This window comes from Haliotis rufescens, unplaced genomic scaffold, assembly GCF_023055435.1.
Source record: "Haliotis rufescens isolate VD_foot unplaced genomic scaffold, xgHalRufe1.0.p SCAF_13, whole genome shotgun sequence".
In the NCBI taxonomy this organism is placed as follows: Eukaryota; Metazoa; Mollusca; class Gastropoda; order Lepetellida; family Haliotidae; genus Haliotis; species Haliotis rufescens.
In genome coordinates this window covers 955,421-971,793 of record NW_025963813.1, presented here as the reverse complement: position 1 = coordinate 971,793, position 16,373 = coordinate 955,421, and the positions used below count along the sequence as shown (strand labels likewise).

At 40.7% G+C, this 16,373-nt stretch overlaps 1 protein-coding gene across 8 annotated transcripts in view; it reads right to left on the bottom strand.

Moving 5' to 3' along the window:
* Window positions 1-16,373, bottom strand: part of LOC124148648 (echinoderm microtubule-associated protein-like 2) — a 101,577-nt gene that overhangs the window by 33,406 nt on the left and 51,798 nt on the right. For 6 of the 8 annotated variants that reach the window (XM_046519869.2, XM_048394053.1, XM_046519870.2 and 3 more), the window contains 7 exons: window positions 15,486-15,515; window positions 13,484-13,519; window positions 12,759-12,788; window positions 9,943-9,972; window positions 9,023-9,043; window positions 8,454-8,483; window positions 8,014-8,043 (listed from right to left, as the gene is read on the bottom strand). The exons of the other annotated variants lie outside the window; for them this stretch is intronic. In XM_046519869.2, the coding sequence (XP_046375825.2) occupies window positions 8,014-8,043; window positions 8,454-8,483; window positions 9,023-9,043; window positions 9,943-9,972; window positions 12,759-12,788; window positions 13,484-13,519; window positions 15,486-15,515 (207 nt within the window). The remainder of the gene's footprint in view (window positions 1-8,013; window positions 8,044-8,453; window positions 8,484-9,022; window positions 9,044-9,942; window positions 9,973-12,758; window positions 12,789-13,483; window positions 13,520-15,485; window positions 15,516-16,373) is intronic. 8 annotated transcript variants of the gene reach the window in all.

Genomic DNA, 16,373 nt, shown 5'->3' with positions numbered 1-16,373 from the left:
GTTATAATGGCCAATTGTACACATTGTAGGCAAGTTATTCCACATTTCATGTCATTTGTAGATAGAGGTACAAGTTTCATGTCATATGTAGATAGAGGTACAAGTTTCATGTCATATGAACATATAGGTACAAGTTTCATGTCATATGTAGATAGAGTTACAAGTTTCATGTCATTTGTACATATAGGTACAAGTTTCATGTCATATGTGTAGATATAGGTACAAGTTTCATGTCATATGTGTAGATATAGGTACAAGTTTCATGTCATATGTGTAGATATAGGTACAAGTTTCATGTCATATGTAGATATAGGTACACATCTACTCATGACTGTAACAGTAAACATTTGGGATAGCGTGGGGAAGGTCTGGTAGAGTCATCACAAGTCAAGTACAGGCAGGGCGTACCTTGAAGTCACATGTCATGGTATCTCGTGCATGTTGGTTACTTATAAAGGGCGGATGTAGAGGATAGTGTTGCCGGTTAATTGCAGCTACAGTTGTCAACAGGGTTCAGAATATGTTTGATTAACTAATGAATTTCCTATAATTCCCACCCAAACCTTAAATCCAATTAATTTAAAGCTGTTTATCTGCGTCTCTTGAGATAATTGTCTGATCCCCACCCACCCCACCCCTAAAGTTACAAATATCATAGGTGATTTGAAAATAACACCATCATTGCATAATTTAGTTCACAAAATACGACGCCACAGGCCTACGAAGAAAATCACCACAAGATAACTCCTTCGTCATCTTGTAGGCTCTGGCTGTCGTGAACGTGCCCATAGTGTTCATTAAAGTTAACAACCGTTTTCATTCAAATGCATTCTCCTATCCACGCGTCTGTCTCGTTCATTGTACAAGTAATCGGCAATGCTTTAGCAGCCATCATTTCCCATAATAAAACAGTTATCTGCCAATCTGAATAACCTTCATTAGACAGACGCTGTTAAACTCTGTCGATGATTCCTCTCTCCAGTTCTGTTTACGTCAATCACTGTAATCTAATGGACATTCAAAAGATCTTGACATCGTTTGGACAAGTTATTCACACGGTAAAGGTACTACATGCACTTGATGGCGTAATATTCTCTGTGGGTGAAACGTGTTTTTGCGATTCTGTTGACTGCCAAATCGATAACAGTAAATATAAAAGGATCTGAAGGCGGCTTGTGGTTCCTGCTGGTTTTGTGCTGGTGTTCTTTACGAGTGGGAAAAGGTGGCAGCTGGGTCAGAATTACAATGTTTAGTGGACAATAATCAATATCCATCTTCACGTGTTCTACAAATGCCCCATTTGAAATAATTCTAATTGTATTCTAGAGTTGTAATTGAGGATAACCCTTTCGTCGGGTAGGGAAACTGTATAAAGTGAAAAAAACCAAGACATTCGTCTCAGCCACGGAAATAATATTCAAGTAATATCACAGCGGCATGTCAATAATTGCGTCTGGACCAACCACGACTGAAAGTATGAGGCGTTATACATACTATAGGGAAACGGTGACACCCCCTCAGCCAATCCCCCGAGTCTTCCCACCCGGTCCTCAGTCCTCAACATAAATAAATGAGTATGGTTTTACGCCGCCTTTAGCAACATTCTAACAATATCACGACCGGGGGACACCCGAAATTGACTTCACATTGTACCTATGTTGGGAATCGAACCCGGGCCTTCGGCGTGACGAGCAAACCCTTTAACAACTGAGCTACCCCACCGCCCCTCGACGCTAATAAAGGCACAGGAGATGTGTTCTTCCCCGGGATTCCACCGTGGCTGATTCAGTGCAGCTCAGTGTCGCCATCCTCAAAAAAGCAGAAACTTCTACTTGAAAAGGCACTTAGCGGATTAGTCTCAGCGCGTTAGAAGTGATCAATGGGAGTTTTTGCTTTGTAAAGATGGTTCTTCAGACAGTCGTATCAGATATCAATAGAAAGTAAGGTTGGTACGCAATGCTTCATTATGACAAAGTTGCACTCATGAACCCTGTTACGACTTAACATAAACAGGAGGCCAATAATAAACAATATCACTTTCTCATACTTCATTCACGTGAAGTAAATCAAGATTACACATACGTAATTGCTTAAATGGCCAGGTCTACACATATGTTTGTTTGTTTGTTTGTTGTTTAACGACATACTCAGCAATATTCCAGCTTTATGACGGCGGTATGCAAATATTCGAGTCCGGACCAGACAATCCAGTGATTGACATCATGAGCATCGATCCACACAATTGGTATACGATGACATGAATCAACCAAGTCAACGAGCCTGACCACCTGTTCCCGTTAGTCGCCTTTTACGACAAGCATGGGTTCTACACCTATGTGACCGCCTCCGTGGTCTAGTGGTAGAGCGTCCGCCCTGAGAACGGAAGGTCCGGGGTTCGATCCCCGGTCGCGTCATACCAAAAGACGTTAAAAGATGGTACTTGTTGTTACCCTGTCTGGCGCTCGGCATTAAGGGGCATTATGGGAAATGATGGCTGCTAAAGCATTGCCGATTACTTGTACAATGAACGAGACAGACGCGTGGATAGGAGAATGCATTTGAAATAAAACGGTTGTTAGCTTTTATGAACACTATGGGCACGTTCACGACAGCCAGAGCCTACAAGTTGACGAAGGCGTTATCGTGTGGTAATTTTCTTCGGACCGCCTCCGTGGTCTAGTGATAGAGCGTCCGCCCGGAGAACGGAAGGTCCGGGGTTCGATCCCCGGTCGCGTCATACCAAAAGACGTTAAAAGATCGCACTTGTTGTTACCCTGTCTGGCGCTCGGCATTAAGGGGCTAAAACAAGGACTGGTCGGCTCGGAGTCAGTATACTGTGTCTGAGTGGGGTATTCATGTTAAACTGCGGCATGGTATCTCAGTGAGCTAGCACTATAAATCGCCACCAGTCCGGACTAGCACTAGCAGCCACACACACACACGTGCATGCACGTCGCTATATAAGTGCAATTATCTTGGACGCGGCGTTAAACCCAATTTGACCTCACCTCCCCTCACCTCCCCTCCCCTCTTCACCTATGTGGTGACTGGGGACGAATTGAAAAAATTGTAAGACCTTGAAAACATCACCCATGACTGTAACCGTGGTCTAATTGGGCTTTAGTATCATGACGTTTTGCATAACAGACCTACAGAACTCCTGAATTCCTTGAGAATAAAATGACGATAATATACACTCAAGATCGGTCAATTAATGCGTAACTGGTGTCAGTCGTTTCACAGGCCGCTTCTATAAGAACAGAAACCCTTTTATGATAAATCCACAAACCTGGCCCCAGAATAGACCATTCAGTATCTACAGACAAGATCCTTCAATTAGCGTCTAATTTAGGACGATCGTTTAATCCTGGTTTCTATATGAAACAAATGCCTTCATTCATATATTTGCCTTTTTGAGTCAGTGGATACTAAATGAACCCTAAATAGGATGGCACAATATTGACCTTTTCGGGGAACATGTCCACCATTATAAATCAATACCTACGGGTGATAGTGACGGTTGGCCATTGAGGGCTATCAAGAGATAAAGGGGTACACAGAAACGCGACATCTTGATCTGTATCGAAATGAGAGATGGACTGAAAAGGCAGACATATCTAATAATTGGCCCATGATTTAAAAAAAAGTTGAGTTAATGATTCCTATACATAAATATATAAATAGGAAAAATGATTGAAAATGATTTATATTATTCATAAACACATGCTCCTGATATAGACGGAAACGTACAATGGACTTCTGCTCCTGAACATGTAAATGGTTTTGTCGTTTTTATATAATTTATTCATCTGCACGATGTTTCCATTTCATGCGAGTATCTGCACCGAACGTCAAGGAAGTGTAAATGAGAAGCTATTATACAAATCATTCACAAATTCCACGGTTTTTATATGGTTGTAACGTTTTGATTAATATTTGTAAAATAAAAACTTGAATTGTCGATACCTTTGCTGATATAATGGAACATCTTCATATCAACACAAAATGTGGTTTTATACCTTAGAAATCTACTTTACAAACCAGATTGATTGCAGCCCTGTGAACACAAACAGCAAGGAGTGTCTACAACTGAGGGAATAACACCTGGTTTGTGTATTACCAGAAACGAACGTTGGTGCAAAACGGGGATGGCTATGATATTTCCTCACCTTGTTCTTTTTCCTGAACGTCTTTTGTCCCTCCTTGAGGCTCATAGTAACTCTCTATTTCATTAGATAACTTCTCGTTATACTTTAAAATATATACTTCAGACAGTTCCTTCGAGGCTTCTTGTTCCAATGTCAAAATTCAAATTAGGCGAAGACAGCTGTGTATCTTTATAAAGAACGTTCGGAAGCACGTCAATAATCGTCTTCCAGAAACTCCATGAAAGACGAACACTTGTAACTCCTCAACGCTGGGACGAAATTGTACCAGGAATATATCAAAGATGCTGCGCGGATTAAACGTTCGTGTAATGATAAAGCATCGCCATCCAGACACAGTGCTCTACACACCAATCTGCATCTCATTCAGCGTGAGGACCATGAGTAAAGTGAACACTTTCCAAGTCATTATCTGTCATAAGGATGAAGCAAACAAAACTTCTGTCACCACCAACAACGACAGAACAATTGTAACTTGAGAGATAGTGGTGGCTGCCCCCACACATATAACGATGTCCAAGTCTTTTGAGGAGTGACTATCATATTAATGGTCGTGCTTGACACGGAGAAACATATTGATTTGCCCGACCCGATTGGGGACCAGCCATGTGATGTCGCTTAGGTTACCCACCTTGGGATGCCAAGTAAAGAGACAGATCGTTAAGTTTTTCTACTGAGGACAGTGCACTGCCACGGAAACTAGATGTTTACTAGTGACTGTTGATCGTCATAACAAAATATGCACGTTTGCCTTTTTGTCCAAAAGAACGTTGAAGGTATCTCATCGGACGCAAATACACCTAGGTTCGTTACTCGAGAGAAAAGTGTCAAACACACCTTCATATCCCATCTCGCATGACGTAGTTTTTTCTTCAATTAATTATTAAATAAAGACATAATAAAGAATATTTCTAGTGTAGAGCTTTATGTGTTATAGTTTCAACAAATGTGTTTTTCACTTCAAAATAGGATTCGACAAAATATAGAAATAGAATGTATTTTTAGAGCATTTAACATGTGCCGTTCAATGCAATGTTCGGATAAAGCATAACGTGCGTCATATTCTGTGTATGCTGTTGATAACTGTCACGCGCAATGACTATCATCTGCTCATTTACCATGTGAAAGTGTTCATTGTTTCTTTAACACATTTAGGAACAGCTTGGTTCTAAGTAACCTCAACGCAGTCTATTTCATAAACAATAATTATTTCATTATTCAGTTATCGATAAATAATCAACTTTTTGCAAACTTCTGATACAATTTCGCATATATACAAATTACACTTTAATATGTTTACTGTTGTATCCATGGCAACGATTGATTTCTGACTTTCACCCATAACTGAGATGATAATTGAAAACGGTAACAAGAACATTAATTGCACTTCAGAATATGTTTTTGTAAAAGTTCGATTGCAGGGATATGGTTGGCTGCTAGCATACAATCCTACCTGGACAATCTCCTTAGTAAGCTATTATAATCAATAGCATACCGTTCACATTATATGTTAGAACTAGATATGCTTCAGGAGTTGTCAGTTTGAAATGAAGCTGGTATCATGAAAGATGCGAGGTGAAATTTATCGACTTTACCACTCTTTCAGCTGTATGGTACCGTAACACAATTCAATAAATTGAATATGAAAAGCTCGTCGACTTTTGAAGGTTTACTTCTGCAGGAACAAGAAATTGGATGGCGGATGCAATGGTCGTATCACATCCATTATGTATCAAATCAATGGAGCAATGATGACAGTCTAATCTTAGTCATTAGGCACGGCAATTCCACGCGTGACAAAAAGCCTCAGTGGATGGGAAAGAAGTGTTAATGGTCATCAACAGTTATCCCAATCATATGTCTTGTGTGTGTGTGTGTGTGTGTGTGTGTGTGTGTGTGTGTGTGTGCGTGCGTGCGTGCGTGCGTGTGTGTGTGTGTGTGCGCAAATGGGTCGGTACCAACATGCATCTCGAACAGTGCAGCTTCAGTTGAAGTATTGACATTATCTTACCAATGTCATTTTGCATGAAATACATATATATGCCTTACATTAAATGTCTGCCAACGTATGGCAGGAGTACTGCAGTCCGGCGTCAAGCAGCAAACAAGCCCTTGCCTTTTTGTGCCAATTGTCTGAGTGGCGGGTGCTGCGGGTGGGTTGGGACACGCTTACCCGTATCACGAATACCCGGTGTCATCACTGATTTCCATCAGTTTTCTCCGCTATTTTGCCTTTTACCCTCATGGAATCTGTTTCGGTGGATAATCGAGACATGTTTTTCTCTGACGTTGACGTTAATATTTACAAAGGATGGCTAGAATACATACAACGCATCGTTGGATTGATCCAATTCAACTTCACAAAGAACACAGGTAGACCAAGTCGAACAAAGTTGCGTCTAATTGAAATATTCATTCACATTTCCTTTATGAAGGTTTGCCGAGAAACACAAGCTTTTGATGAACAAAACACAGAAAAGCAATCAAAGTTTCAATTGTTTTCACTGTCTGTCAAAAGACACATTGCTGTAAACGATGACTTTAAGAATTGATGCCTGATTCACAATCAATGAAGTATGTTTACAGATGCTTTCATCAGTGGACTGCGGGGTTTCAGTTTAATCGCTTAAGTGGAGAAGTCTGTCATCCAGTGTGTTGTACAAAGGAAAGACTGCGACGGGTTAAGGTGTGTTACCAAGGCTTATGTGTGGGTGTCCACTTTCTACAAATCAATAGTTCAAGTAAACACTTGCAGTTTGCATCCGATCAATGACAGAAGTTCATACAACATATTTTATACCAGAAGAAACCGCCCAAATGGTTTAATGTAATTCAAATACTTCAAATCCACTGTTGTATTTAATGAACAACTATGTAGGCTAAAGAATAGAAATTAATTTGTAATGTGATATACTAGTATTTGGACATTGCCCGCAAATGAAAATCAATGGAAAAAGAGATAACATCTTTAGTCATTCTGAAATGATCAATTCAGTTTACTGGTATGTCACACACTGTTGACTTTGTCGATCCGTGGATCATTATTGTGAAATTTATTACCTGCAAAACGAGATGATGACTTTGTGCACCAGATGATTGTCATAAAGCACATGTAAAGATAATACTCAGCATTCCAGATCATGATTGTAAATGAAATCAATCATTTATCTCCCAGACAGGAGATACCCCTTGTGATACCCCTTGTCATCTCCCAGACAGGAGATACCCCTTGTGATGTCTGTCATGGAGAAATCACTCGAAGAAGTTGATTCTACTTCTGGAATTAACACATTCGAGTGTTTTTTTCTGACTTAAACCAAATCATGGTTGATATATAATTTCTTTATTATTTTGCATAAGAACCTATAGTTAGGTCAGTTTTACTTGTTAAAACGCACTCTCAGAATAGCCGGTGAATTCCTGGCTCAGAATCAACTGCAACAATAGCACGACGTCAGAATGGTTTAACCAAGGAGAGAGCCCTTCAATGAAATAGCATCACAACGCTTGCAGACCTCGAAACTTTAACTTTATGGACTGCTGTTGATATATGTGCTCTCAACAGAGATACGATGGGATCCTCTATATACTCATGCAACACAGGCGGCACATCATCATGGGTAGACAAAACACACACAGATAAGGCAGGGTCACACGGATTACCACACTTATCTAAACTATGGTTATGAACACACAATGCCATTTAGAAAGTGGTCAAATGTAACAAATGTTATCCCAAATAACATTTGTTGCTAAACTATGGTTGTCATGCATATTTATATGGCTACGAACATGGGCATGCACTAGTCGTGGGATAGGGGATGGATAAAGCAGGGCATGTACTTACAAGTTTTGTTGTTTCCTTCTTTCTCTCAACCTTAAATATCAAATATATCACCCTGAAAATGACCATCAATCAATCAATCTTCTTACAAGTATACAGTGCAACCCAATACAGTTCACACAACATCCGGCATTGACCGTTAGATGTTTGTTTTCGATTTCCCTTTCACTCTATGTGGCTACGTCATATGATATTAGTAACATGTGTGACGTGTATATTCAGTATAGAGGTGATGTTTTCCTCGTGAATGAAGAATGAATGAATGATGTTTATTCTCGTAAATCACGGCAGTGATACAGAGATGTAATTGGATACAGGAATTAGATACAATAGGAGAAAACATCACACTAGGTTCTCGCCACTGTGTACGTTGTATTTATAAGCTACGACAGGTTTCTTTATGACACACACATGCATGATATCACTAATTAAGGTATACTCACAGCTCGAGAGCTGTATCTCTTCCTTTCTGGCTGCAGGGCACGAGTGAAGAAGATGAGAATATTGATACATTTGAAACAAACCAAGCATATCTTCCTTAGTCATGTGATGTTCAGCGTTGGTATCAGGTTGGATTGATTGTGTCTAAGTGCAATGACTATTTCAAGGATTAACGACCGGAGTGGCGATAACAAAGTATTGATATATATATATTGATATTTCTTCGTCATGTTTTGCAAGAATACCTACTTGAAAAATAGTCGTTAATGTTGAATAATTTGCATTTAATTGTTAAATAACTATACATCGTTTAATTAAAACTATACAGCTAGGTAAATAGAGGCGACACTTAGGAGTGAGTGAGTATGGTTTTACGCCGCTTTTAGCAATATTCCAGCAATATCACGGCGGGGGACACCAGAAATGGGCTTCACACATTGTACCCATGTCGGGAATCGAACCCGGGTCTTCAGCGTGACGAGCGAACGCTTTAACCACTAGGCTACCCGACCGCCCTGGCGATACTTAGGAACGATTCAACTTTCTGTAGTACGTAAATATGATTACTTACGATTTTGGACTTGCCAAGGTTCTTTTCCAGTTTTTGGAAGAGAAGGAACAGTAAGAGTATGTTTAACCCTTGTTATGGAACATTACACAACTTTCTAATTAACGAGTTGAGCATAGTTTGACGTCAGATCAGACAGGTACAAAACCTATGGATCATTATGAATTTATAATGAAAGTGAAGTTAAATTTTATATCAGCCTACACTCAGTGATGTGCGGGTCTGAGCCAATCACGAAACATTTCTACAATGAGCATGGCGTTTGTTTTGCTTCAGATACTATCTCGTTGCATGTATGTATTCTCACGTAGATATACCATGCTTTGGAAGGCGTCTGGGCATAAGCTTAGCTTTTATAACCGGGCTTTCATGACATTTATACTTTCATACATGTTTGCAACTGACGTCCTTAAACTTAAGTGCCAGTTTCTAAATAGAATAGTAGGGTTATGTGCCACGTTAAGAAGTTTCCACATCATCGTTGACGTCACAACGACAGAGATTTTTTGCAACAATTTGGCAACAAGCAATTTCGTTTCGAATACGTATGGTTCTAACAATCTGGTAGTGAACGTGTACCACAGAGTGAGTGAGTATGGTTTAACACCGCTTGAATCATTATTCCACTGATATCACAGCGGGAGACATCAGAAATGGGCTTCACACATTGTACCCATGTGGGGAATCGAACCCGGGTCTTCAGCGTGACGAGCGAATGATTAAACCATCAAGCTACCCTACCGCCCGTTTACCACACAACGGTTCACACTTGTAACTGTTCACATTGGAAGAAGATGGGGAATATGGGGATGAGTGAAAACATTGGCCAAGGCTGTGTACAGAATCAAAATGGATACATCAAAGAGACCATTTTAATTATATACAACAAAGGATAACATTTGATTTTTCACAACTATACTTACAGATGTCGTACGCTGTTTCTTCTCTCTTGTCTAGAAGGGGGAACACACAGCATTATATTCATAATTACTTGTTCACATATTCAGCTGCTAACGCAAAAAGGCAACATTAATTTTGTGTCATGACGTTCTTTCTTAAAAGCTGATGAACTAACAGTGTGATCGCTACCTGCTTACTCAAGACCTGCTCTTGACTGCTCCGCAGACAGACGCTGATGTCGGAGTGAAACACTGCACCTTCCCCTGTTTGTTATAAACACCCCATGCACGAGTTGATCATAGTAACTCTAAGTCATCTCTATTATATCATCCACATCCTGATGTTAGGCAAATACTTTTGTGCAGCGTCAATCATCTCCAACGGACTACGAAATAATCATAACAAAGGCATGGCATATTAAGAAGTTGGCGTGCTATTCCATGATCATAACAAATATTTAATGTGTACGCATAAATCACCAAATGATGCGATTCTATGACTGATTAATATCTCATCAACATAAAAAAAGAATAGGCCATCTTTGTCAAACTTCCTTCATTTGGCCTCAGGAAAATAATATGCCTTGGAAGAAAATGATGCCATTATTCATTATTTGTCAAGTGTGCTTTGGCAATGTTACAAAAAACAGAAACCAGACGCAATGAACTTAGTTGGGCAGGACATGTTTATCCTTTTCGAAAACTTCTGGTCTCATAAGGACATGACATTTTTACCCTTTTCGAGAACACCTGGTCCCATTAGGACATGACATTTTTACCCTTTTCGAGAACACCTGGTCCCATTAGGACTTGACATTTTTACCCTTTTCGAGAACACCTGGTCCCATTAGGACATGACATTTTTACCCTTTTCGAGAACACCTGGTCCCATTAGGACATGACATTTTTACCCTTTTCGAGAACACCTGGTCTCATTAGGACATGACATTTTTACCCTTTTCGAGAACACCTGGTCTCATTAGGACATGACATTTTTACCCTTTTCGAGAACACCTGGTCCCATTAGGACATGACATTTTTACCCTTTTCGAGAACACCTGGTCTCATTAGGACATGACATTTTTACCCTTTTCGAGAACACCTGGTCTCATTAGGACATGACATTTTTACCCTCTTCGAGAACACCTGGTCTCATTAGGACATGACATTTTTACCCTTTTCGAGAACACCTGGTCTCATTAGAACATGACATTTTTACCCTTTTCGAGAACACCTGGTCCCATTAGGACATGACATTTTTACCCTCTTCGAGAACACCTGGTCTCATTAGGACATGACATTTTTACCCTTTTCGAGAACACCTGGTCCCATTAGGACATGACATTTTTACCCTTTTCGAGAACACCTGGTCTCATTAGGACATGACATTTTTACCCTTTTCGAGAACACCTGGTCTCATTAGGACATGACATTTTTACCCTTTTCGAGAACACCTGGTCCCATTAGGACATGACATTTTTACCCTCTTCGAGAACACCTGGTCTCATTAGGACATGACATTTTTACCCTCTTCGAGAACACCTAGCGTCATTACTGATTGTTAGAGATCGATTCAGGTAATATTCGCCGCTACTTTAACGCCAGGTGGATAATCGAGACTGGTTATTCTCTGGCGTTCACGTCTTATGTTTGCAAAGGATGACTGGAGTACACACAATGCATGACTGGATGCTCTGCACCCACAATCATAGGTTTCTGGCGTGCCGAAGAGACGCAGCTCTGCACAGCGAATAGGATCGCCTGAGACGACTGGGTCATCCGTGCTTCCCCCCCCCCCCCCCCCCTTCGCTGTCATCTCTGTGGAAGACACCTGTTCATTTATAAAGTATCTTCTTGTTTCGATCTTGTGGTCTACAGGGTAGGAAAGCTATGACGTGAGATGCATTTTACATTCTACGTGATTATACTTACAGATTTGGTATTTTCCTTCTCAGCTGTCTGATACCACGAGTAGATGGAAATGAAAGATCAGAAAATGTAAAGACAATATTGATGTACTATATTTTGCGGGAAGCCTTCGAGGGTCCTCTAAATCAACTTTTATATTCAAGTTCAGAGCTGCAATGTAACCATTGATGATGCTAGATCCCATTCAAGATTCACAGAAATTATTAATATCCGTTGACGAAATTCATTCCAAACACAATTGCTTTTAACGTGGATGCTTCTCACTGTGAATATGTTTTATGGACTAATAGCAAGCGTCTGGAATGAACCCTTTCAATGTAAGCGTGCTTACGTCTTTCCCCACAGACTGCATGTCGGAATAGCATTGTCACCTTTTTGCATTGTACGCCTGAAGTCCCCTAAATATTAATATTTTGTCCATTTCCTTTTCAACACACCACTAAAGAAAACAATGACATGAACGGGAATATTTGATGTTACCTTCAAATATATTGTGTATCTAGCATATTAACCAATACACCAGATGTAATGCTGATAATAAGCTACTTATTAAGCATGCCGTTATTACATAACGTATTGGTGTGTATTCCATCTCATTCTCAGCTCCCTAGGGAATATACAGACTAAGCTGCATGTCATACACTTGGAAGTTTGTATTCACATCTCATGCTACCGGGTACCCATTTCCTACTCTGCTATAACAGGGACAAATGTAGTAGGAAGTCATTAATGATGAGACTTCATGACCTGCGATTCATTACGGAGCATGGCCGAATGTCTAGAAACTCTCAGGAGTGTCGAAACAAATGCACCTACTCTACCCCGCCAGCTTTCAATTGAGTTGTGACCTGTGCGCTGCTGTACGCTGTGGCCACCATTGCTTTCCCTTTATGTCATCAAAGCATACTTACATCTGCAGACTGTCGTTTTTCCTCGAAAGTCTAGATTAATAGGTTAAGAAAAAGGAGAAACAGTGAGAAATGGTCGCATGACGTTCCCATCAAGGACACACATACATTTTGATGCCAATGTAGTTTATACAAATTGAGAAAAAACAACTATTACACACTTCAATACAGTAAAATACCTTTATAACGAACACCCTTATAACAAACTGACGGATATAACGAACTTAATTTTTGGTCCCTGTCATTCGCTGTATAGTTGTTGTATATATGCTTATAACGAACTACGCTTATAACGAACTAAAATTAGTGGTCCATTTGAGTTCGTTATAACCGTAGTTGACTGTAGTCATATTCCCGGGGTACGATGACACACAAGTCTCCGAACCCGGCCACCCGATCCACCAACTAGCCTCCTTGCTGGGAGTAATTCTAACCAGGAACCCCAACGTGGTTGTACGTGTAAAACATGCATGACCTTGTAGGTCTGAGTAACCTTCAGAACACATGATCCCTGCTCGGGTACTACGTTATGTTTGATTTACGAACATTAAATGGCAACAGTGAAGGATTGGACTGACTTAAAGTGATACACATTCCTCTGTAATTGAGGTCACGCAAACAATGTCGAAGAACATCGAAGTGATGATATTCTATATCCAGATATTACAATAAGAATCAGTATAATGAATCCCGAACTGCGTACAATATTATGTAATTGAAGAACTCACATCTTCTAGACGTTCCAGCTCTTTCTCCGTGGAATCCTTAAAGAAAGCAGTTATACTGTGTACTCAATAGAAAATCAATGTATGATAATTAGTCACAACCTTACAGTATATCTCTGTGTTAATGGGCAACAGAAGATTTGTATCGTTTATTCGGGTTCAACGTTTGACACGATGGAGCGTCCATATGCAACATCAGGAACATCAGTTTGAACATATGCAAACCGACGGGCGAACGAAACGATACCACATTATAATGTCAAATCTTTCAATAGATTGCTGTATTTTATATAAAGGTGTTTATTAAAATATGTTTCAACCAAACGCAGCCAACATGGCCGTTTGTGAAATTGTCAAATGTTATTGCTCAAATACCGAAAAATATAGTGTAAACGATAAAAATGTAATTCACGCGCAGACCGATCTCCAATTGGTATAAGGGCATAAAAAAACCGTAACATCGACATTTAGCATCGGGAAGTGCAAAAAATGACAACAATCACAACACTGCCAAGGTTATCACACGAGAGAGCGAGAGGGGCATTGTGTCAAACAGATGGGGCTATCCATAGCCATGTGGCAACAATCTTAGGCGCGCAAAAAATCAGCAAGATTGAAGACGCGTTTCCGCCAAACTAACAATACCAGGGACAGGCTAAGGAGCGGTAGATCACCTGTGGGGCCCGACGAGGACCACTACCTTCGGGTTTTGCACCTTGGGAACAGATTCTTGATGGCGACGTCATCATCTGCAACGGCCCTTGGTCGTCCAGACAGCAGACTGACAGTGTCACAGAGATTGATTGCATGAATGCATGGCATTCGGACGCAGAGCCGGAATGACGCTGCTCAGACACTGGTTGAGGTAACACTGCTCAGACACTGGTTGAGGTAACACTGCTCAGACACTGGTTGAGGAATGACACTGCTCAGACACTGGTTGAGGTAACACTGCTCAGACACTGGTTGAGGGATGACACTGCTCAGACACTGGTTGAGGTAACACTGCTCAGACACTGGTTGAGGGATGACACTGCTCAGACACCGGTTGAGGTAACACTGCTCAGACACTGGTTGAGGGATGACACTGCTCAGACACCGGTTGAGGGATGACACTGCTCAGACACTGGTTGAGGTAACACTGCTCAGACACTGGTTGAGGGATGACACTGCTCAGACACCGGTTGAGGGATGACACTGCTCAGACACTGGTTGAGGTAACACTGCTCAGACACTGGTTGAGGGATGACACTGCTCAGACACCGGTTGAGGGATGACACTGCTCAGACACTGGTTGAGGTAACACTGCTCAGACACTGGTTGAGGGGTGACACTGCTCAGACACTGGTTGAGGGATGACACTGCTCAGACACTGGTTGAGGGATGACACTGCTCAGACACTGGTTGAGGGATGACACTGCTCAGACACTGGTTGAGGAATGACACTGCTCAGACACTGGTTGAGGAATGACACTGCTCAGACACTGGTTGAGGAATGACACTACTCAGACACTGGTTGAGGGTTGACACTGCTCAGACACTGGTCGAGGGATGACACTGCTCAGACACTAGTTGAGGGATGACACTGCTCAGACACTGGTTGAGGAATGACTGCTCAGACACCGGTTGAGGGATGACACTGCTCAGACACTGGTTGAGGGATGACACTGCTCAGACACTGGTTGAGGAATGACACTACTCAGACACTGGTTGAGGAATGACACTGCTCAGACACTGGTTGAGGGATGACACTGCTCAGACACTGGTTGAGGAATGACACTGCTCAGACACTGGTTGAGGGATGACGCTGGATTTCAGCAGCCCTCATCCGACGTCTGACGTTCTCAGTTCGACGTCCACTCATTGCATGTTTATGTTCCAGTAAAGGAAATACGCGTTATTGGCTCGTCTGTGTGATTTCTCTCCACCACTAGACCACGGAGGCGATCGCGATTACACGACGCATAACCTCTCAAAAAACAAATACAATACAACTTGTACTTACTTGTCGTTGAATGTCCTCATACAGATTTTCCTTGGTGAATCGGGAGACAGTAAAAGACATTAATAAAATCCAAATAGGTAGTTGTTTTAATATACTATGATATACTTTCTGATCACTTCTAAGAACAAAAGCAATACAAATCTATTCAAAGCTGTATAAATATAAAAATAATCCATGCAATTTGACAAAAATATATTAAAAAGTAGAACGGCCAATTAGATTTTACATACGGAATACCTATGTATGGACGAGACCTCAAAAGAGACGTGCATGTATTCTTGGTGACAGACATTCACAATCATGTCATAAATCTGGTTAGCTTTCTCCTCATGGGTCATACACCAAATAATAGTTGTTATACATTGTTACTGACACTATAAAGCGTCATTTCTTTTGTATTCCTGGATCATAATTCGAATTTGATTCAATTTCATACACTCTGTGAAATTGTTTCATTGTTCTGAATCTGGTGAAACAACACCTTCCTGATGCAAAGTGAACTTCATTTCTTGTCTTGGGATAATGACGTTGTTCATGTCGTACCCCAAATAAGATCAACAAATATGTACAGAACAACATAAATGGGGATAAAAAAGCAAGCATATCTAGTTCATCGGATAAAATTTATATAAATAGTACGCTTTTGTTAACTTTTAAAATTCGTTTTAATCTTTTGAAAACACTACAAATAAAAAGACTATCACTAAGCGCAATCTACATTCACCTAACATAATCAGGATACCTATAACACTGAAAACAATAAAGTAAATATACCCTACACAATACTCGCTGTGTTGTGCCATACCAGTTGTCTAATAAATCTTTGTTGTTAATTGATGCATCGAATTCGGGTCAGCAGTGAATTCTGTGCCTTTGCCCACACAACCC